Here is a 23,964-nt window from a genome sequence, read left to right as displayed (position 1 = left end):
GGCAATAAGGCTATTTTTATTGGATCTGACCAGAATCAAACCTAAATAAGAAGCTATTATGTTATTATTTTCATAAATATTAATTATAATATACTTGCTTTTGATAACTGCCTTTGGCAGAATGCAACCACGTTTCTGTGTATTTCACCTTATCTATTACTCTTTTCTACTACTATCTGCCATTTCCCGCAGTTTCTGCATTGTGACCTCCAGCTTTTTATGGAGTCGGCTGAGCCACCCCTTTTTGTCAGTTGGAAGATTGGCAGACTTGTGCATTTATCCAGGTGTCCATGAAGCCAATTTAACTAAAAATCCAGGTATATTTATGGGCACTTGCACATATTTTATCCTTTTTTTAAAAAAATACTTTAAATCTTTATAGTCTGCCTATCCTTAAAAGAGTTCTTGAAAGAGATTAGAAAAAAAGTTGCTGGCAGTGACTTCAGTTGTTCTGATAACTGTCATAGTCAAGAATATAAGGATTAGAAGAATCCAAGACTTACTCTGGTCTTATAAATATCAGAAATAAAAATGTAATGAGTATTAAATCTATATATATAAAAGTGAAAAAGCACTCACGCGTCATCACAAAATCTCCAGAACCCTAAAGCCTACAAACTTGAAATTTGGCAAGTATGTTCCTCTTGGCTTCTAGGTACCCGCTAAGAAAGGATTTTTCGAAATGACTATCAGATCATTAGTATTTCTTATACAGAAATTCATTAACACTCTGATGCTAAGGAGTTCTACTTCCCCTCCCCATCTGAAAAGAAATCTCTTCCAATTTAGTTCAGCTAAGCCATGCCCAGGCTCCTTGTTGTCTCCTTCTTGGTTACCAGCAGCAAATCTGGTTCAGTTCTCAAGGACAGCCCTCAAGTCTTAATACGCTGACAAGGTACGCTAGCTAGATTAATACCATGGATGCTGGTGCAAGGAGCTTTTTTCTTCCCATTTTCCTGCCAAAAAAATGCCCTATCACATTTAGTTTTGTACAGCCCAGGCACCTGGTCTCCCCTGCTTAGTAAGAACATAAAGATCCAAAACAGCCTAGATTGTCATACGCTGACAGTACTAGTAGATAAAAAAACCCATAGATGACTCACATATATAGTATTTTAAAAAACAAAAATATGAAGGTAACATGTAGTACAAGAAAGAATTACTTTTCACATGTGTAGCAGTAATTGATTTACTTGCTATTTTCTTCTGATAGGCATTTCAGTGTGGTAAAATTTTAAAAGATGGGGTTTGAAAAGTACCACCATTAGATGACTCAGTTTTCTAATGTTTTCTTATGTTTCACAATAACCTAAATGAGTATAACTTGTCTCAGCAGTTTGAATTTTCACTCTGTGACTGGAAGTCTCATTTGCCACATATTTTAAAGTAAAATTGTAATAAATGAACATGATGGTATTTCTAACCTTTTTTTCCTCTTTATATGTATATTATATTATGGAAAAATGAGTTGGTGGAAATAAAATAAAATTGAAAAAAATTGAATGATATAACTAAGCTTTTCTGAAATTCCATTTTCAATCTGGAACTTAAATATTTAATACATGTATCAAATATTTTACATCATAAAAGTATGGTTTAGAGTCAATTATGTATAGAATACGTAACTTCAGCCAATACAAAACTAAATATTCCTTAGCATGATTAACATCTATTACAAGAACAAAAATAGAGAACTAAAACAGTTATCAAGAAAACCTTTTCGCAATACATTTTCGTATACATCAATATACACACACATATTCTCTAATTTTTACTCAGTGTGACTGTGAAATTTGTCGGAGAGATTGTCTATTCCCTTCTGATTTGGTGAAATAATTTATTATACTTATAGTGTCCAGCATAGAAATTGAGACATATGAGCTGAAGTTACAGATTTAAGATGCTCTATAGATGCAAATTGCAGTTACATAAAACTATATGTCTACAATTTCTTCAAATAGGAGCACAGCTTTTTTATATGACGCTTAATAGTAAGTGTTAACACCACGTTAATGTGGCAAGATTAACAAGGTTACCTATCTGGTGATTGTTAACAAGTTTTTTTCAAGTGTGAATTTACTGAAAGCACTGGGGAGATATGTAAATTTGATAATGATCATGAATAAATTTACTTTACACGTTACAAGAATTACTCCTTACAAATGTTGTACTCAAATGATTTTTCCCTTAGTAAAAAAGAAAATTGTTTCCAAAACTTCACATAGAACTTCAGATTTATCTTGCTCATGAAAAACTTTGCAAAACTTCAAAAGCTTAAGACTGACAGGACAACTGAATATTTTGACTCTTTAGGATATAAGGATCATAGAAAACTGCTTCATACAGTAACAGAGTAACAGAGTTGGAGGGGACCTTGGTGGTCTTCTTGTCCAACCCCCTGCACAATACTATGTCTAATTATTCCATTTAGCTTAGTATATGGAGGGAGTAATCTTTCTACCAAAAGCTATGTTCAAAATAAGCTTAAAGGTAGATTTATTGCCCAAAGGAATGATTGTTTGGTGCATATTAAATTCTAATTCTGCTGACTGTTAGCAGTTTGATTCTAGTCAGTTCAAGATTGACTCACCCTTCAAGGGGGTTAAAATGAGGACCCAGATTGTTGGGGCAATATGCTGACTCCGTAAACCGCTTAGGACTGTAAAGCACTATGAAGCGGTATATGAGTCTAAGTGCTATGGCTATAGTGATCCAAGTGTCTGTATTTAGTCTATCCATCTCATAGGTGGATGCTTTTTGTACTGCTACAAAACAAGTTACATGTCCGCCATTATGTCACCTATTGGGTTCATCTGTTGTAATACATGTACATATATGTCTATGATATGTCTTGCACATTCATATATGCTATTTTTTTTACCACTTCAATACCTTCTTCCATATTGGTTCTATGGCACTTTTCTGCATTAGATTTGGTCTCCGAGCAAGACTATTACTACTCATCTCTCCATTGCATGCTGTAATTTAAAGCTTCTCCTTCTGATTTCTCCATCTTGATTTATTCAGGTTACACACTTTATAGCCATAGATCTCTGCTGGTAAAACTATGGCATTGAAAGTATGTACTTTTGCTTTAGTTTTCTCATCTATTATAAAATTGGTTTTCTGCAGTTAAAGCTGAGCCATACCACTTTTCTCTTGGCAAGTAGACGTAGGAATTGGCATCTTCTCTCATCTCATCTAGTTTCATGTCATGGTATGGGTGCTTCACAGATAAAATCACAGAGAATAATAACATGATATAACATTGAAAACAAACTTTTAAAAAGATGCCAAAAAAAGGAGCCAAACAGCAGGAAGGAGGGAGAGGGGTTCAATTACCTTTGCTAAAGACCTGGGTGAAGAGCTAGGTCTTCAAGACCCTTCAAAAAACTAGCAGAGTGGGGCCATCGGGATTCTGGGGACAATCTCAATCCAGAGGGAAGGCTCTGCAGAAGAGAAGGCACAATTCCAGTGTCCTGATAGTTGGCATTATTTAATCAAAGGAAGCTAGAGTGCATCAACCAGCTGGCTCAAATCAGCCATGCAAACATTGTGGGAGATACAGTAAGTAGTTCCTGAAATAACTTGGTTCTATGCTACATAGGCTTTATAAGTAGCAACTAGCACCTTGAGTTGCACTTGGAAACAAATTGGGAATTGGTGCAGTTGTGGAGGAGAGGTGTTATATGGACATACCAAGGCATGGCTATCAGGGCCTGTGCCAACACTCTGGACCAATTGAATCTACCAGGTGGTCTTCAAGGGCAGTCCTATGGAAACTGCATTGCAGAAGTTAAGGTAATCAGGGCATGAGTAACTGATCTAGGAGACTGCAGCTGGCACAACACATGAAGTTGCAAACAGAAAGGCCTTTCCAGCTTCTCACTGAGCAAAGACTGTGAAGCCAGGAAGACCCTCAGATGCTTACCATTTTTGAAAGAGGAAGTGGAAAATCTGATCTGGGGAGGGGCAGACTTGGTAGGATTAAATCAGACACAGTTCTTTCCCATCCACATCTGCATAGCCTCCAGTATTAAAAAAGACACGAAAGAAAAAGAAGACATCGAAAGAGAGCTAAATAGTAAGGAGATTGAGGAATTTATGGTCATATACATGTAAAAGCATTATTTTCAAATACTGTTTGAAAACAACTGCAAAGGCCAGGAGTCAACAAGATCATTAGAAATGTTGGCAGAAAAGACAAATAGGATCAAAATGTGAACACTATAAATAAATTAAGATGAAGCTAAAACTGGCAGGAAGGCACATAAACAAAAACAAGAAAACACAGATATGGGTTAGTCAAAGAATGAAACAATGGAACAGCCTAAAGATTTAGTGAAGAAATGGAAACCAATAAAAAGACTGCAATAATGGATGCATACTATCTAGGTATATCAAAATTGAAAAAAATCAACTGCAATTAAGAATGAAAAGAGCTGCTGGTCTCCAAGACTAAAACCATTTAGAAAGCCAGATTTTCAGTCTGTTCTTCAACTTTGGCAATAATGCTAGTGAGCTGTCCTGTCTAAAGAGGGCTTGCCAAGCACTCCAGTTGGTAGATTCTCCCACGATTTACTTACCCATGTGTGCTAGAACAAGCACCAATCACTTTCCTCTCTATGTCTTTGAGGACATGTAGTCTATATTGACAGATCTTCTCTATCCCATGTGTATGTGATACATTCCCATCCATCAATGGAATCCTGAAAGACAAAAACAGTTTTACTGTTCTTCTTGTTGCTTGATTTAAAAGGGAAAACTGATTTCTTGACAATTCCAATCTTGCCTGTTCCACAAGTGAACTCAGGGAAAAACTCAGAACAACCCTCCCAACCCGCAGCTTTTACAGAGCTCCACCGGTGAATTTTTAAAAAGTGTGGGGTGCAGATAGCCCATCATAAAACAGCTACAAAGAGCAGCATGAGGGCCACACTGTATCAACAATATGGACTCTGTGGTATGGTTATACTTGCAAGAAGGAGGATAGCCCAGTAGCTAACTGGCATAGGCTGATTACACAGAAGCAGGGAAGAATTGCTTTTGATGTGGAACAAGAAAAAACAAGTGGAGATTGCTTTGTGTTATGAAGTACCTATTTATTAAACTTTCTTGCATTCTGGTCTTCAAGAGACAGTTGGGGGGGCCATCCTGGCACTAGGGGAAGCGGAATGTCTCCGAAGAACTGTATGTGCTCTTCTCTAACCTCATTGCTATTTTGTCTTCCAGTCTCTCCACTACTTTCCTCTGGCAATTTTCCTCCCTGATTTCATTCAGGCTTTGCAAAAAGAAAAAGGAAGTGGGCCAGGAAGTAATAGGCTCTTTTCACCAGCTGAGAAGTCTTTTTAAAAAAGGCACTGCACAATAACCCCAAGCCATTCCCAATCCAAAACTCTAGAAACATTAGATTGCGTCCATTAACCATCAGAGGGGGTGGTTACTTGTTCCTTTTCGGGCTATTAACTGGAGGGGGGGGGATTAAATGTGTCTTTTGCTTTGGCACTAAACGTGAACTTTTCTCTTGCAGAAACGGATATATGTAATAACAAGGCACATTTGTAACCATGGCATTGCAAACTATGAGGCATAGGAAATAAAGCACGGGGGAGATGCTCTTAATAAAATAAATCAGGATCAGTCTCGGATAGGCCTCTGTAAGTCGCTGTCTTGGCTAAATCATTTGTCTCAGCTCACCAGAGAAAGAAACCTTGAGGTCTGACCTTGGGGCTCCGTCATCCGGTCCTCGACCTTGATCACTGCTGTTTTTAAAACCTGTTTTAACGAACATTTCCAAAACACTGCTCGCAGCTTACCACCAGGGGACAAGTCGCCGGCAAACGGCAACTAGCCAGAAAGGTGTGCTTAGCATATGCTATACACTAGCACCCGCCATTCATTGAGGAGAAAAACGCGCTCTCCCTGGAACGACTTAAGAGCCCGTTTCAGAAGGCCGGGAGTGGGGGGTGGGGATTAAACACACCCCTTCCCCCAGAAACGTCTTCTTTGAATGGGCGGCCGCTTTCAGATTGCGCTGGTGTGACCCACCGGGCGAAACCTGAAAACAGCGCTCGCGGGCCGGGCTTCTGAAGATGGATGAAATTACGCGCCTCTCTCGCCCTCATGCATAAAACATGGCGCCGGAGGCGGTGGAAGCCGGGCTCCCGGAGAGTAGAGTCAAGTAACCAGGACCGATCACTCTTGTGTTTCCTTGGAGCTGTCCGCGGCGGGCTGTGCGCTCCGCCGTCGGAGAGAAAACTGGGGGCCAAAACTTCTCGCTGGGCGCCGGCCTCCTCCTTCACGGCACGTGCAACCTCGCCGCGCCTTCCGCGCGACTTTTGGCGCCGCCGCCGCCGCTTTAGACCCTCCGCGCTTCTTTCCATGGAGCTCCGGCCGGGCCAACGCTGTCGATGCTTTCTAAGGAACAGACTTGGGAGGCGCAGAACCGAGCGCCGGCGTTTCTGCAGTAAGTGGCCCTCGAGGCGGGCATTTCGTTGCCCCTCAGAGAAGGCGCGAATTGCTTTTCCGCGCGCCCCTCCTTCCCTCATAGGGCTCGGTTGCGAGCTTTTGGGGAAGTTGCTTTCCGCTTCTCAATAGTCCCGGTTGTGAAGAAAAATGTAGCCTCGCCCTAGACGCCCACCTAAGATTTAATTCGCCTTAGGACTCCTCGGAGCTTTAAAGTAATTTAAAAGAAGGGTACAGATATTGTGTTCCCTCTCTGAAATAGAAACGGGGTCCATACTTCGTGGGAATCCTTACTGCCAATTATCCTCCTGTGCTACTCTGCTGTTTATCTGTAATGAGATAGTAAAGGGACGTGGCTCTGTGCCCAGCCTCCGTTCCCATGGCCTTCTTATTTATTTATTTATAAATAAATTTTATAAGCCGTCCATCTTACCTCATGATAAGCTACCTCTTAAGCGTCTCTCCTGTGGGTTGGTTGGGAAGGAGATGCAGTGGCTGAAACTGGGCCTATTAAGCAAATCTAATTTTTTTTTTCTAGAGAGTAGTTGTTATTTTTGCTAGAGAGTAGAAGACACACAAAGGCAGGGCCTGGGATCATTGTCTATGCCGATGTTTCTATGTGGGGAAGTCACCAGGTTGAGAAACACGGGTCTATGCAACCGTCTAGGACTCGAGGCCTAGGGAGATTCTCAATCATCCAGGTTCTGGTTGTCCCAAAGGTGCTTTAATAAAGGAGCTTCTCAGATGAGAAGCAAAACGTTTTCAAAGAAAAAAAAAACACCCAAGAAAGTTCAATTGCCTTGTGGAAAAAGCGTTTTAGTCTATGCAGCTTAACACTATGATGGCTAAGCAACCCACAAACTACAACTCCCAGAATTCCTTGACATTGCTGAAGCTGACAGGGCCTATGGAAAGAAAGTTCAACTCATTTGGTTGGTACCACTTATGTTTGAATTGCAACTGTGGTTAGTCATAGCATTGATTTCTGAATAATGCAGTGAAATTATCCCCACCAGTCCAGCAGCCAAAAATACCACATTGTATTTATAGAACCTATTAATCCAAAAAGTCAGGTTAAGAAGTATGCTCTTTCTGTCATGTGCAGCTCTTTTACCAAAAATTTAAAAATTTAAACCCAGAGTAGCTATGAATTTAGGTTTATCGCTTTTAAGTTCCAAATATCAAAAGATCATTGATATTTCAAATATCAAATATTCAAATTTTGCAACCTCTGCTTTCTGTAAATTTTAGGTGGTAGCTGCTTTGAGTTTATGTGATATGGTAAGTTAGGACTTTGCATAAAAAGCTTAAGGAAAAGGCAGTAAGTTGGCAATGCATGCTAGTTAACTAAATTTGTTGACTTAGATGTATTGGATAAACTAGGCAAGAAGTTAGAGGCAGCAGCCAGTTCTTGTGGCTGTGATATTTCTTTAATCTCTTGGACAATGAGATAGTTAACAGATAACAGATAATCAGAGTTGGAAGGGACCTTGTAGGTCATCTAGTCCAACCCCCCACCCAAGCGGGAGACCCTACACCATTTCTGACAAATGGCAGTCCAATCTCTTCTTGAAAGTCTCAAGCTCCTACAGCTTCCGAGGGCAAGCTGTTCCATTGGTTAATTGTTCTCACTGTCAGAAAGTTTCTCCTTATTTCCAGGTTAAATCTCTCCTTGTTCAATTTCCATCCATTATTCCTTGTCTGGCCTACAGGCGCTTTAGAAAACAGCTTGACCCCTTCCTCCCTGTGGCAGCCCCTCAAATATTGGAAGACCTCTATCATGTTTCCCCTGGTCCTTCTCTTTACTAGACGAGCCAAGCCCAGTTCCTGCAACCGTTCGTTGTATGTTTTAGTCTCCAGTCCCCTAATCATCCTGGTTGCTCTTCTCTCTGTACTTTTTCTAGAGTCTCAACATCTTTTTTATAATGTGGTGAGCAAAACTGATGCAGTACTCTAGGTGTGGTCTTACTAAGGCTTTATAGAGTGGTATTAGTACTTCCCTTGATCTTGATCGTATCCCTCTGTTAATACAACTTAGGATTGCATTAGCTTTTTTGGCTGCTGCTGCACACTGCTGGCTCATATTTAGCTGGTTGTCCACTAAGACTCCAAGATCCCTCTCACAGCGACTGCTATTGAGCCTGGTTTCACCCAGTCTATATGTGTACTTTTGGTTTTTCTTGCTTAAGTGTAGGGCTTTACTTTTCTCTACATTGAATTTCATTTTGTTAGATATGGCCCAGTGTTCTAGTCTGTCAAGATCCACCTGGATCTTGAGCCTATCTTCTTGGGTGTTAGCTATTCCTGCCAGCTTAGTATCATCTGCAAATTTGGTAAGTTCCCCTTCTATTCCCTCAATTAAGTCGTTAATGAAGATATTGGGCCTGACGGAACCTTGTGGCACCCCACTGCTTACTTCCCTCCATGTAGACTTAGACCCATTAAAGCAGGGGTCCCCAACCACCGGTCCGCGGACCGGTACCGGTCCGCGGAACAAGTCCTACCGGGCCGCTGGTTGCTGGGTGCCGCCATCTTTTTTTGATGAAAAAGTGCTTCCGGTGAGCTTTTCCGGGTAGAAAGCTCACCGGAAGCACTTTTCATCAAAAGATGGCGGCGCTAGCGCTCGGTGAGCTTTTGCGGGTAGAAAGCCATTTCTACCCGGAAAAGCTCACCGGCGCTATGCGCGCCATCTTTTGATGAAAAAGTGCTTCCGGTGAGGTCACCGGAAAGCACTTTTTCATCAGAAAATGATGCGGCGCGGCGCCCAGCTGATGCCGGTACCAGGCCGCGGCATAAAAAAGGTTGGGGATCACTGCATTAAAGGACTACTTGTTAAGTACGGTTTGCCAGCCAGTTGCGAGTCTATCTAGTCGTGGTGCTATCTATTTCACTTTTTTCTACCTTACTAAGAAGTAGGTTGTGGTCTACTATGTCCACAGTATTTTGCTGGTCTACTAATTTAGTCACTGTGTTGAAGAATGAAATAAGATTGGTTTGGCATGATCTGTTCTTAACAAACCCATGCTGATTGCTAATTATTACTTTATTTGTTTCTAGATGTTGGCAGAACTGTTTTTTTTTATTATCTTTTCCAGTATCTTCCTGGGTATTGATGTTAGGCTGATTGGTCTGTAGTTTCCTGGGTCTGTTTTTTTTCCTTTTTTGAAGATGGGAACCATATCAGCTCTTTTCCAGTCCTCTGGTAGTTCCCCGGTGCTCCAGGATTTTTGAAAGATATGGTGCAGTGGTTCTGAGATGACCTCTGCCAGCTCCTTTAAAACTCTGGGATGTAATCCATCAGGCCCCAGTAATTTGTTTTCATCAAGATCAGACAGGTATTCTCTTACTATTTTTTTTTGCTTATTTTAACTTTTATTTCTAGTCTGTCTTTTACAGTTATGTTTTTGGTGGGTTGAGCTATAGTTTCTTTTTGCATGAAGACAGATGCAAAGAATGAGTTAAGCAGTTCTGCTTTCTCTCTGTTGCCTGTTACTTCCTTGCCGTCTTCTCTCTTTAGTGAACCAACTGTCTCCTTGATTTTTTTCTTGTTATTTATATGTTGGAAGAAACTTTTTTTATTATCTTTGACTTTTGTTGCAAGTCTTTGTTCATTCTGAGCCTTTGCTATCCTGACTTCCTCTTTGCAGATTCTGGCTATCTGTTGATATTCTGCCTTAGTTGTACGTCCTTTCCATTTTTTGTACTTGTCCTTTTTTTCTTTTAATTTGCCAGAGAGATCCTTGTGCAGCCATGCTGGTTTCTTCTTGGTTTTCTTGTTTTTCTTTCTCAGTGGTATTGTGCTGGTCTGGGCTTCTATGATCATACTTTTTAGAGTTTCCCAAGATTCTTGAGTTATTTTCCCCTTTAGGATTTTCATCCATGGAATCTTTCCCAAGTTCTCTCTGAGTTTATTGAAATCAGCTCTTTTAAAATCCAAGACTCTGGTGTCATTATATTCTGTTGCTTGTGTTTGTGTTATGTTGAATTCTAGTATGACATGGTCACTCTCAACCAAGGTTCCTGCAGTTTCAACTCCCTCTATCACTTCTCTGTTTGTAAGAATTAAGTCCAGTATGGCTGTCCCTCTAGTTTCACCCTCTACCTTTTGGACAACAAAGTTGTCAGCTAGGTGGTTAGGAACTTATTTGATTTCTCACTTGGTGCAGAATTAGTTTTCCAATTGATATCAGGATAATTGAAGTCTTCCATTACTATTGTTGTGTGTTTCCTGCATATGTTTATTAGTTGGCTGGCAAAAAGGACATCTATTTTTTCTGCTTGATTGGGTGGCCTATAATATACACCTATGGCCTTGTCATTCTTTTTTTCTTTTATATTGACCCATATGCATTCTAGGAGGTTTTCATCTTTGGTTTCATGCATTTCTGTAGCAATATAGTGGTCCTTTACATACAGTGCAACTCCACCTCCTCTTTTATGGGGTCTGGTTTTTTTGAATAGTTTGTATCCTTCTACCAGTATGTTCCAGTTTCATGGGTTTCATCCCACCAAGTTTCTGTTATTCCAACTATATCATATTTACCTTCATGTATTCTTAGTTCGAGTTCACCCTGTTAGTTCCCCAGACTTTGTGCATTTGTACAGAATATAGGCACTTGAGATCTTTATGTCTGACACTGTATTTACTGTCTCCATAACCTGTGTTGTGCCTGCCTGCCCCTACTTTCTTCCCACTTGTTTGATTAATGCACTTGGTATGGCACTCACTATTAAGTACTTGGTTTTGGTTGGCATCAAGGTTGATAATCTTACCTGCACAAACATCTATTTTGCATGCACTGGTATCCTTATTAGTTTTAGGTAGGACAAGGCTGAAATGCAGAAGTGATATTCAGCAGATTCTGAAGAACCGGTAGTGGAAATTTTGAGTAGTTTGGAGAACCGGTAGCAAAAATTTTGAATAGCTAAGAATGCCACCTCTGACTGGCCCTGCTCCCATCTATTCTCAGCCTCCTGAGTCCCAGCTGATTGGCTGGGTCTTCTTTTGTTACCCTGCACAGAAGAACGGAGCTGGAAAGCAGGTTAGCAGGGGTGGGGGAGGAATGGAGATTTTACAGTATCCTTCCCCTGCCACACCCACCAAGCCACACCATGCCCACAGAACTGGTAGTAAAAATTTTTGAATCCCACCATTGCTGAAATGGAAAATTTATAATAAAAATGCCAGCATGCTTCTGTTTCCCTCTAAATGTTTTCCATAGATTATGATAACAAACATGAGAGAAAGAGACATAGCTTCTAGCTGCAAAGATTCCAGTCCTTTGTTTCACTGATAAACCTTTTCTGAGATTTGAAATAGTATGGTTTTGCAGCCAGACATATTTCTCAGGGTTTATTAAACATGATTTTAAATTGCTGCTGTGATTGGGATTGGGAAGACTATTTAGAATGCCTCCAGGCAGGTATCTGGAACAGAACATGGAAGGTTCTATGACAGGGGTCCTTGGGCCATGGTCTAGTCCATGACCTGGACAACCAAGCAAAACCATCACCACCCCACCCCAGTCCATGGAAGAATTATCTTCCATGAAGTCCCTGGTGCCAAAAAAGGTTGGGAACTGCTGCTCTATGAAATGAAGGAGAGATTAATGTTTGCTGAAGTCCAGAAGCCTGTGAGCTCAATTAGGTAGACCAGATTAAGAAATCAGCTCCATATGAAGACTAAAATTACTTTTATTGAAGTAGGCTACAATAATAGAATCTTGCAAGTCTTGATTGTGCCTGTAGCTCATCCCCTTTTTATACATGAGTGAATGAGGGAGGTATCTGTCTGAATCAATTCTGAATGTTATTGGTCTGTTGTGACTTTAAAATATGTTTCACCCCTCACTGCATTAGGAAAGCTCTTGCATATCTCTGTCAAGGTCATCTCCCTTACTTTCTATGAAGTCAGGAAGTAGCATCCAGTTAGATTTTCCATCAATGGAAGATGACCTGCCTACAAACTGCAGAGTTTTAGTTTTGCAAACAGAAAAAAATGCCTTTGCAATTATTCTAAATCCACCACTGATTTGCCAAACGCAGATGATAGTGGGAGATCAGGAAGATAGGGGCATTTTTTGGAGCAAAAACCCAACATTGAGGTGCCCTCTGTTCCATTATTGGTTTTTTTCTACAGAAACATTCCATTCATAACAAAGCTACTTATATTCATTGACAGGCTTTGTTCTGGATTGCCATGTACCTCAAAGGATTGCATATGCTAGTTGCTATGGTAGCTCAGTCTAACTGTTCTCAACAGTCCTTGGGTGGTTAATAGGATGAATGCATGTGTATCTAAAAAGAAACTCATTTGCAAAAGCAGCCACACAATAACTTTCTTCCACCAACATAAGCTTCTCTGAAAGAACATTCATTTAACAGATATGTAGGAGACATATCTAGATAAATGGTGCTACCTAAATTATAGTAGAATCTTTTTAGTTAATTTCTCTTTCCGTTGCAGTTTGCTTTTTCCCGGTTGCTTGTTCTTTTTTATTTCTTATAACTTGCCTATATGCCAGGTAAGGCAGATACATATATGTCAAATATGTTGCCCCCCTGATGTTTTTGTAATTGTAGTGTTGAGTCAGAGAAAGAAAATAGTGAATGAGAAATGTTCAGTTGTTCCATTGAGAGAGAAAGGGGGCGGGGTGGAGGGGTTAGTGCATAAGGCTTTGGCACTGTTGTGTTTGTTTCCTGCTTTGTAAGGGATTGGAGCTGGAATTCCAAAAAGAAGGTAAGGCCTGGGCTAAAAGAGCAAGCAGAATATATTTTTGTTTTAATCCCTGATATATTCTATCGCTAATCATCATATTGGCAGGAAGAAGCTTGGCCAAAGGTGGTGCCAAAGGACCATTCGTTAGCATCTGTTCAACTATGTGGAATGTTTTGCTTTTGTTTTCCCTTTTTGGACTTCCCTTTTTGGACTGTATTCAAAGTTTTTAGTCTGCTTGCTTGAAATATTTACTTGGAAAATCTTTTTGTCGGCATGTTTTCTAAACTGAATGTTTTGAGAATGTTTTGAGGAGATATGAGACTGTTTTGTAAATTTATGGTTCAGTGATCACTTCCAATATTCACTTCAAAGAAAGTGCAGGATATAATAAGTTTAAAGAAATCTTATTATAGAACAACTCAGCGATAGAGGATATAACTTGCATGCAAGAGATTCCAGATTTGATATTTGGTACCTCTAGATTTTCAGCCATCTTATGACTGGAAAAGGTTTGCCATGCTTGAAATGCTAAAGATGCTTTCCCTATTCTGGTATCCTTTCAATGTATTGCTTCTAAATATTCTTAGCAATCTATGATTTTCAGTGTTCATGCAGTGTTCCAAGTTACAAATGATCAAACTTCATTGCAAGTTAACATTTATTATTTATTCGTTAAATTTGTTTGCTACCTATATTGCAATAGGGCTACTCTAGGTGGCTTACAATAACATAATGGAGGAGCCATCTGATTGGGTACCCTCCTCTCTCTTTTTTCATTATTAAATTTGGTATGAAATGAGGTAGCCACACAAACTGGAGATTGTGGTAAAATAGCATCCATCAGATTTAAACAGAAGCAGATAGGACATTATAGTATTGGTATCAAATGAAGACGAAATGAACTAGAGATGCAAAACAATATTTGAATTTGGATCTAGAGGGATGGCATAGGAATGTTGGAGATGAGATGAGAAAAAAGGAAGAAGAAAGTGTATCAAACTCAACTCTGGGAATAGTGTATGAATTCAAAAATGGAATGGTGTTTAAATACCTGTACCTTATTTAAATTGTTTTTGTTATCAAATTTTATTACATATATATGCATGTGTTTGTAGGATTACATATGTATGTTACACAATTTCCAAAGCATAATTCAGACTATTCAGCATTTTGCCTAGCTGCTGCTTCATTACTTCTATTGCTGTCACAACCTTTATGGAGTGTCCAATGGCCTTTTAAGTTTGACAAGCAAAAAACACAGTAAATATTTCTCACAAATATTTTCCCTCTTCCATTTTGTGGTTTGATGTTTAACATACAAAATTATGTGCTAGGTTACTATTCAGGCAGTTTGCAAACTTGAGTTTTTTGTTATTGGAAGACAACTCTTTAATTTGAAGATGGTGGTAAATTCTTGGTAATAAAATGGCAAGTAGAAAGGCTCACTTCTATTTGCCATTTAGAAGGGTTAGAAAGAATGAAAAGGTTAACCTTTGCTTTGTTTCAAATCTCCTTTTCTTGACTTGGTTTTCATAAAAAATAGCTTTGGAATTGTGTTAAAGTATGCCATATATGTTAAAATAAAATTCTTTCTGTTTAAGTACAAGTATGCAAAAAGTTTCAAGATTAATCCAAGATGTTTAAAGGCTTTAAATATCTGGGTGTTGTACTAAGGTTTAAGTCAGGTTTAACTCCAGCTGGCTGGAGAATTCTGGGAGTTGAAGTCCACAAGTCTTAAAGTTGCCAAGTTTGGGGACCCCTGGGTTAAGTAGAAAGAGGTTCCAGGTGAAAATATACCAGGAATAGCATAGAGATGCTTGCTTGCTTGCTTTCTCTTAAAAGGAAGAAAAAGAAAGGGAGGGGTGGGAGAAAGAAAGAAAGGGAGGGAAGGGAGAAAGAGGGAAGGGAAAGAATGTGAATGAGATATGGCTGGACGGATGGATAGAGGGAGGGAGGGAGGGAAAGAAAAAGGAGAGGAAGGAAGGACCACAACTCTGGCACTAGATGCAGCTTCAGAAGATGCTTTGAAACAGCGTGGCAATCCAGGGCTGGAAGGGACCTCAGAGGTCATCTAGTCCAACTCCGCACCAAGAACATTGTTAAAGTGAGTATCTTTTGACCCACCCAGTCATGTGACCACCAAGCCATGCCTAGCCAGTCACATGACCAGTAAGCCACACCCACAAATTAGGCTATGCCCACAGAACCAGTTGTTAAGAAATTTGAATCCCACCCCTGCTGAATATATAGTACATATATCAGATGTTTAGATACATTAAGCAGAGATTAATAGCAAAGCTGTCAATTGGACAATTTTGCCCAGCTACATCTGTAACAATAAGCATCTGGATAATGTATATATCCTGTAATTCAACCAGCAAAATCAAATAGTAGTGCAAATAGTAATTCAGTTTGAAATAAGATATAACATTACCCAGTAGTTCCACAAAGACCATGATAGAATTATTGACACTATCTTCTCCCCATATTAGTGATGTGCAGAAGGAGGTCAGGGATCATGTGACAGAATGATGAAGGAGTGGTTCTCATCAACCTCAATAGATGATACTCAATCTTGGATGCTCTGAGTTGAATGAGTGAGTGGCTGAGAGGTAATACTTCCCCTCAGAAAGTGGTTCAGTTTCCACCTTGACCATTTCCTCCATTACTAATTTTGATGTCTGCATTTTGGAATATTCTTCATTTGTGGTAAGCGGGGTGTGTGTGTGGTGGCCGACCAGTTAAGACAGTGGATTTGTCAACTGGAAGGTCGGCAATTCAAGACCCAAGCACCATGTGATGGGGTGAGCTCCTGTTCTTTCTCCAGCTCTTCCCCACCTAGTAGTTCACATTGTAAACTGGTACAGTAATTAGAATTAGCTATGACCCTTATTCACAAATTTTTATCACACCCAGAAATAAACTGCAGCTGTCCTTTCTCCTTAGCATTCTGAATTTGTTCTCCATTGAACCTAAGGGAGAATCCAGGCTGGGCTGTCTCAAGCCTCGTAGCTCTGCAGATCGAGCTGAATTTTGAGGACACGCCCCCCCCCCCCGGCAACGGTCCCCAGTTCTTCATTTGTTCTCAATGTGTTGAGACCACCCTAAAAGGGCTCTGACATATTGGACTTTATTGAAGAATAATTCTATTCCCTGGATTCCTCTCTTCAGTAGCTTAATAAAAAGGTTTGACAGCTGGCTGGCTTTGTTGGTTCAGCTGCTTTTTGTTTTTTTGCACCTTTTTCCTTTCACGCCATTTTCTTTTTTTCCCCTATTTTATTTTGATTTTTTTTATTGTGTATTGTGTTTTTTGCTATTTTTGGAGTGAATTGTGGACTGTGATTGCCCCAGGAGCCTGTATGGCCTGGGCTGGGGGCCAATTCTTTGGTCTGTCTCTGAATTTTTTTCCCCTTTGTATTTGACAGCTGCGGCAGCCACGAGTCGCATTAGACAGCCAAATTTACAAGCGGCTATTCCAGTCCTTCGCGGCAAGTCCTGCTTTCAACCAGGCTTGCCTAGTTTGGGAGAATTTGGGACCTGGACATTAGGTCCGGTTCGCTTGACAGCCCCCAGAGCACCGGGACAGTGGCAAGATGCTTAAGCCTGCCTCTCTCTAATTGTGGTGGTGCCAGCGCTTTGGCTCACAAGTCGCTGATCCGTCAGGGCTTGTTGTGGTTTTAAAAGGGTCCACTTTTTTTCTTTTGGCTCTTTTGAACTGCCTCACTTGAGGAGCTGTGCTGGAATAATCAACAGCTTTTTGGTTGCATTTGCCTCCTGAAGTGGTGGACTGCTGATTCAGCCAGAGTAGCCAGCCTTGGGCTAAAGGATTTTATTTTTGATTTTTAAAATATCTTAATGTTATTCCTTATGTCATTGACAGTTGATTTTGGTGGGCTCAAAATGGCAGCCGGGGAGCTGATCATGATTTGTCAGCTCCTCAGCAGAGTAGAGAGAGAGCTACCAGAGGATCAGCTAAGCCCAGGTCTGCTGGTTTAGAGACAGCAGCCAGAGTTAGAGCCAGGGCCCTAGCACCTAAAAGACTTTCTAGGACAGAGGAAAGACAGGCCAGGTGCAGACAGAAGGGCTTGGATAAAGAATTCGACAAGGCTCTGAGGGAATACAAGATGGCTTACATCAATGCCATATCTACTCAGATTCCCCAGGAAAGCATGCAGCAAGACCAATTGGCAAATAATAGACAATATTTGACAGCCTGGTCACCAAGTGGTTCAGTTAATCAAGATTTGCAGGGAAACCTCCAAATTATGGCAGAGGCTGCTTATCCTGGTTCTGAGCAGTCAGAAGGGCTTATGGCTACTAGACTGGGAGGCCAATCCTCCAGTAGAACAAGATCTGTGCCAGAGGCCACTTTTACACAGCAGCAGGACTTCTCCCAGAGGAAGTTCAGGTGCAAGAGATGCCAGCCTTCATGAGAGCCTGGTTCTCTCAAGCAATTAGACAAGAAGTTTGAAGAGTATTCAACCAACAGCACCAGTTGTCATCTTTGGATGCTGGCAGAGGCATTCCTCAGGTGCATTGGCAATCCTGACCTACCACAGAGATTGTTCTCCATCTCCATCCGGAAGGAGCCAGTCTTGTGTTTCCGAAATGGACCTCCCACCGGAAAGAGACTTTTCAGAAGATGAGACAGAGGCAGCAGGTACCCCTCATTTAAGGGCCTTTTCCAGCCAGCTCTATTTAAGACTCTACTGGCTAAGGCTAAGAGCACGGTCCATCTAAAGAAGGACACGGTCACCTGAGATCTTCCCCCAGAAGGAGAGGAGCAGGAGAATTATATCTTCATTGAGAAAACATCAGTGGTAGATGCTGTTCCTGTGTCCCAGATGTTTTTGGATGTGATCAAGAGGCAGTGGGCCACCCCACTTACCCTAGTGGGTCGGAATCAACTCTATTTAATATAGACTAAGACCTTTTAAACATTATTTAGAGGTGCCAAAGGTGGATGGTCCAGTGGCAGCTCTAGCATCCTCATTGGTCATCCCGCCAGACACAGAAGGCACATTGAAGGCGGAGGACTGGAAGGAGGAGATGGCGCTCCTTCGGGCACATCAAGCTGACGCCTGGGCCATCAGAACATCCACAACTGCTTCATTTTTCACACAAGCCTCTCTGCGGTGGCTGAGGCAGTTGCAGGGTAGAATTCCACCTGAGGACTTTAGGGGCATCAGGATCTAAATAAGATAATAGCCGCAGCACAATTGACAACAGATGCCATGCTCACCGCAGCCACATTTTCATCCAGAGTCATTGCCTCCTCTGTAACAGCTCGTAGACTTCTCTGGCTATGAAATTGGCAAATGGACTCCAGAAACAAATGGAAGCTGGCGTCTGCCCCCTTTAAAGGGGAAAGACTTTTTGGGGAGGCTCTGAACCCCTTTTTGATGGAGACCAGAGGCAAGCGAAAAATCCTTCTGTCTCGGGAGGCATTTTGATTACTGGCCTTCGCCCTATTTCAGGAGGCCCTCCTTTAGACAGGGGGATGCTGTGGCAAGCTTTCCCCATCAAAATAGGCCCTTCTTCCAGAGATCTTTTTCTCAGGCAGACAGACAGATAGGCCTTTACTGCCAGAGGACATCAGAGGCCAAGAGGTCTTTCCGGGGCTCCAGTAGACCTTTTAGATGCAACAGGTGATGGCATAGTCAGCTTTCCCATAGGGGGCCGTCTGGGTCTCTTCTGGCAGAAGTGGGAAGAGACCATATTGGATGCTTGGATCCTAGCAACCTTACGATCAGGGCTCTCCCTGGAGTTTCTTTCTTCCCCCCAAAAGCTTTTGTATGCTGCCCTGTCTCCAGGTTTCCGACAAAGAGGGCTCTCATGGAATTGGCGATCCAGCATTTGCTGGATGTCCATGCCATCCAGTTGGTTCCAGGGAACCTGAGGAGGTGGGGTTTTTATTCAAGTTTGTTATCCCAAAGGCCTCGGGGGTGGGGGGGTGGGACTGGCGAGCAATCATCAACTTGAAAGGGCTCAACAGGCATCTGATATACCGAAGATTCAAGATGCACTACCTTCACTCAATCCTTGAGGGAATTTGAGAGGGAGACTTTTTGGCTTTGGTAGACCTGACGGAGGCTTACCTCCATGTGCCCATCCACCCAGACCACCACCAGTTCCTGAGGTTTTGCTATGGCGGCTGCCACTTTCAATACAGAGCTCTTCTGTTCGGCCTGGTATCAGCTCCATGGACATTTACCAAGCTCTTGGTGGTTGTAGCGACATACCTCATGTCCATACCCATAAGGATCCAGTGTTATCTGGACTACATCCTTGATAGCATCCTCTTCCTGACCCCAGATGGAGGAGGATCTGATAACAACAATCAGGATACTTCGGGAGCACTGGTTCTCGATAAACCTGGACAAATGCCATCTAGTCCCGTCAACTCATCTCTTGCATTTGGGGGCAATCATAGATACTTTGCCGGGGCAGGTCTTCCTCTCCCAGGAACGTCGGGACATCATAAAGACCGTGACAACACAGATCCTGTCTTCCAGAGAGGTTCCTATCATCTTGCTGTCTCAACTTCTGGGCAAGATGATCTCGTGTATTGGCATTGCTTCCTGGGCCCGCTTCCATGCCCGGACTCTGCAGTGGTTCCTGCTCCCCTATCAGAGGGAAGGCAGGGGCAATTTAGCAACGAGGGTTCGAGTGCCTGTAGCGGTACTTTGCTCGTTCCATTGGTGCCAGTCCTGGGCCATGGATCAGGGGTGTTTCTACAGGGAGCCCCAGAGAATTTCCATCACCACCAGCGCCAGTCTGTATGGTTGGGGGGCTCACCTAGGAACCCAAGTTACCCTGGGGAGGTGGTCACAGGAGGAGCTTGCCTACAACATAAACTGGATAGAGCTCAGGGCAGCCCGCTTAGCTCTCAAGGGGCTAAGGCAGGAAGTGCAGGAAAGCATGTCCTCCTCACGAACAATGTGGCCACCAAGGCCCACATAAATCACCAGAGGGTCATCCGCTCCAGATCCCAGATGCAGGAGGTGACTCAATTGTGCCGGTGGGTGGAGAGACACCTGTTATCAATACAAGCAGAGCACATCTCGGGGGTCTCCAATGTGCAGGCAGACTGGTTGAGCAGGGCCACAATCGACCAGTCAGTGTGGCACCTGCATTCCAGTCTGTTCCAGGAGATGTCAGAATGGTTTGGCTGACCGATTCTGGATCTCTTTGCCTCCCCAGAGGACTCGCAACTCCTGAGGTTTTTTGCAAGGTTTCCGGCACCGGGGCGGAAGGGGGCAATGTTCTCCGGTGCAGGTGGCCCCAGGGGCTATTGTATGCTTTCCTCCCCTCACCCTAATCCCAGGGACAATCCAAAAAGTATTGTTGGCGAGAGCAGAGGTTTTGTTGGTAGCCCCTTACTGGCCCAGGAGATCATGGTTCGCCGATCTGGTAGGCCTATTGGTTGCCAGATCTTGGAGAATTCCCCCAGAAAGAGTCTCCCTCAGCCAGGGTCCAATCAAGCACTCGGAGCCAGAGTGGTTCCAGTTGACCGTCTGGCGCTTGTGCAGGGGTTCCTGAAATGGGAGAAGCTTTCCAAAAAGGTCATCCAGACAATCCAGGCTGCCAGGCGACCTTCCATAACCAGAATATACGATGCCACGTGGAAGATTTTCTGCAGTTGGTGTACCAGCCACTGATTGGAGCCTACTTTGGTGTTGGTGGCAGATGTGTTGGAGTTTCTGCAAAACGGTTTGGACAGAGGGCTATCCCCCAATACCTTAAAGAGGACTTTCTCTTTCATTTGAGGACTCAAATACTCTTGCCCAGGGAGAGAGCCTTCCTTTGGGGAGCCACAAATTTGAAGCCACTGGTGGTTACCCCACCTGGGACTTGCCGAAGGTCTTGCAGGCGCTGACTTCTTCCCCATTTGAACCTTTGTGGGAAGCCAGCCTGTGTCTACTCATGTGCAAGGTGTCATTCCTAGTGGCCATTACATCGGCCAGGCATATCTCAGAGTTGGCGGCCTTATCAGTTAGAAAGGACCTTTGTGTTTTTCATTTGGGCAGGATGGTTCTGTGGTTGGACCCTACCTTTCTGGCCAAGGTGAACTCCTTATTCCATCGTTCCCAGGAGTTGATTTTGCCTGACTTTTGCCCAGAGCCTAAACATGCTCTGGAGTGCAAATGGCACACCTTGGACGTAAGAAGGGTCCTCCACATTTACATCAAGCAAATCTCTTCCTTCAGGAAGACTGAGTCCCTGTTCATCTCCTTTCAGCTGTCAACTTTGGGGCGCAGGGTGACATCTTCCACAGTGGGCAGTTGGCTCAGAGCCTGTATTGCTAAAGCCTGTGAGTTGCAGGCTCTTCCTGTGCCCAGGAGAATCACCACACACTTTACCAGAAGTGCGGCAACTACTGTGGCCTGGGCAACGCAGGCATCGGTTCTGGACATTTGTTGAGCTGCAACGTGGTTGTCTCTGACCCCATTCATCAGACATTACCGGATTGATTCTTTTGCCTCAGCGGAGGCGGCCTTTGGCAGGTGAGTCCAGCAGGGCATACATTTAGAGGCGGGGACTTCAGATCAGACCTTTTACCACCCATAGGACAGCCATGGTATGTCCCAGCCTGGATTCTCCCTTCGGCTCAGTGAAGAAGGGGCATTGGTCCTACCTGACATGCCTCTTCTCAGGGAGGAAGGGAGGGAGAATCCAGTCCCACCCTGAAGTCTGTCTGGTCAGAGTCAGGAGAGGGATTTTCACCGAAAGGACTATATTTCAGAGGATGAGGGACAATGGAATTCGCTTCAACTTCGTTCAGAACTGGGGACCATTACTAGGGAGACGTTTCCTCAGATTTCAGCTCGGTTTGCAGAGCTACAAGGCTAAAGACAGCTCAGCCTGGATTCTCCCTTCGACTCCCTGAAAAGAAGTGTGCCAAGTAGGACCAACGCCCCTTTTCATTTGCTGTATGCCCGTAATTGTACTCTGAAATTAAATGTCCCCACCATTTCTTTTTCATTAGTTTAATAAAAGAAATAAGGAAGAGACACGCAGTAGGGCAGAGAAGTGAGAAGGACTAAAGCATACTCACTCTAAGGGTATTTCCACATATTTTTTGCACAGGTTCAGGAGTGTTCTGTAACAGTTAACCTCATATTGTCGTGCGTGTTCAGCAAATATAGAAATGGCATATTTGCAACCACAACAAACATGATGATGATGACAATGATTCACGATTAGGCAAATCTACATATTGGAAAATTAAATGATGCATTTACATTTTTTTTGTCTTTTTGGAGTAAATTATGTTTAAGGAAAAGCTTGCTCCCGAATTTTATTTATTTATTAAACTTGTATGCCGCCTAACTTGACAGAGGTTATTAGGTGGCTTACATCTATCTAATTAAATGTACTATAAAACATTGAAACAATAAATAAGGATCATAAACTTAAATTTCAATTAAAATAAAACTAATCAAGGTGGAGAGGGAGGGAGTAAAGTGTGCACAGGAAGGGTGTGGTGTTACCTACTCCTTTAACCACCTCTAAAGTGCCACACCTCCATTTTATCAATGTATTAGATTATATTTTTATCATTAGATTACTAGATTGCATTCTTATCACTCCCCTATTGACTAACTACATTATTTACTGAGCCCATAATGTAGTTTTTATTCAAAGTAAAGTATGAATTCAAACATTCTAATTTGTAGATCATGAATTAATAGTTTTGCATTTTGTTTTAATATTATAATCTAAATCCCAAGTTATTATTGGTGGATAGCTTGTAGCCATGTCGCTTGGGAGAGCAGCCACCAGGTGTATTTGTAGCTAACCTGTGGTTGGTGATAGATATGCCAGGTAAACATACTTACTGATTGACATTACCTTTTCTAGGTTAGCTATGACTAGATTTCAGAATGAAATGAACATGCTAGTAGAATTTCAGTGTAAAATAAAGGAAACGGCATGCATTTTTAAGACCTCAAAGTAGCAGGTACTGAGAGATGAACCTGACAAGATGATCTCCATTGGATAGCAATAGCAATAGCACTTAGACTTATAAACTGTTTTATAGTGCTTTACAACCCACTCTAAGTGGTTTACAGATTCAGCATTTTGCCAACAGCAATCTGGGTCCTCATTTTGCCCACCTTGGAAGAATGGAAGGCTGAGTCAACATTGAGCCTGGTGAGATTTGAACTACCAAATTGTAGGCAGCCAGCTGGCAGCAGAAGTAACCTGCAGTACTGCACTCTAACCACTGCACCACCACGGATCATAAAGCATCAGTTGTGATGAAAATGGATGACTTGTTCCTGGTACTTGGGAGATGATTTGAGAAACACCAATCTACTCAGCAATTAATATGGGGTATTCATGCTTAGTATGGGTATATCACTATACTGTGATGAAAATGACCTGATGATTCTTCTCTCAGTATGAATACTAGCAAGATTTTATAACTTTATTTTGAGAAGTGCATTAAGTTTTTGAAAATAATTAGAGGTATCTGATTAGAGCCCCAGCTCTATTCTTAAGTGCTCTACGGCAGTGATCCCCAACCTTTTTATGGCGCGGCCGGTGCCGGCATTAGCTGGGCGCCGCCATCTTTTTGATGAAAAGTGCTTCCGGTGACCTCACCGGAAGCACTTTTTCATCAAAAAAGATGGCGGCCAAGCGCTCGTGAGCTTTTCCGGGTAGAAATGGCTTTCTACCCGAAAAGCTCACCGAAGCACTTTTCATCAAAAAGATGGCGGCGCCCAGCAAACCAGCAGCCCGGTAGGACTTGTTCCACGGACCGGTACCGGTCC

The 23,964-nt window shown here is 42.4% G+C and overlaps 1 protein-coding gene across 2 annotated transcripts in view; it reads left to right on the top strand.

Annotated features, from left to right (window-relative positions):
- The first annotated feature begins 6,053 nt into the window (after window positions 1-6,053).
- The window catches only part of RIPOR2 (RHO family interacting cell polarization regulator 2), a 114,241-nt gene continuing 96,330 nt past the window's right edge, over window positions 6,054-23,964 (top strand). Inside the window, exon 1 of one of the 2 annotated variants that reach the window (XM_087961416.1) lies at window positions 6,054-6,466. In XM_087961416.1, coding sequence (XP_087817542.1) covers window positions 6,097-6,466 — 370 coding nt within the window. In that variant the 5' untranslated portion in view covers window positions 6,054-6,096. The remainder of the gene's footprint in view (window positions 6,467-23,964) is intronic. The other variant, XM_087961413.1, reaches the window with a different exon arrangement.

Source organism: Notechis scutatus, chromosome 3 (genome assembly GCF_049901735.1).
Source record: "Notechis scutatus isolate UNSWTSFEM ecotype Mainland chromosome 3, rNotScu1.2, whole genome shotgun sequence".
Taxonomy (NCBI): domain Eukaryota; kingdom Metazoa; phylum Chordata; class Lepidosauria; order Squamata; family Elapidae; genus Notechis; species Notechis scutatus.
This window is presented reverse-complemented; position numbering and strand designations above follow the sequence as displayed.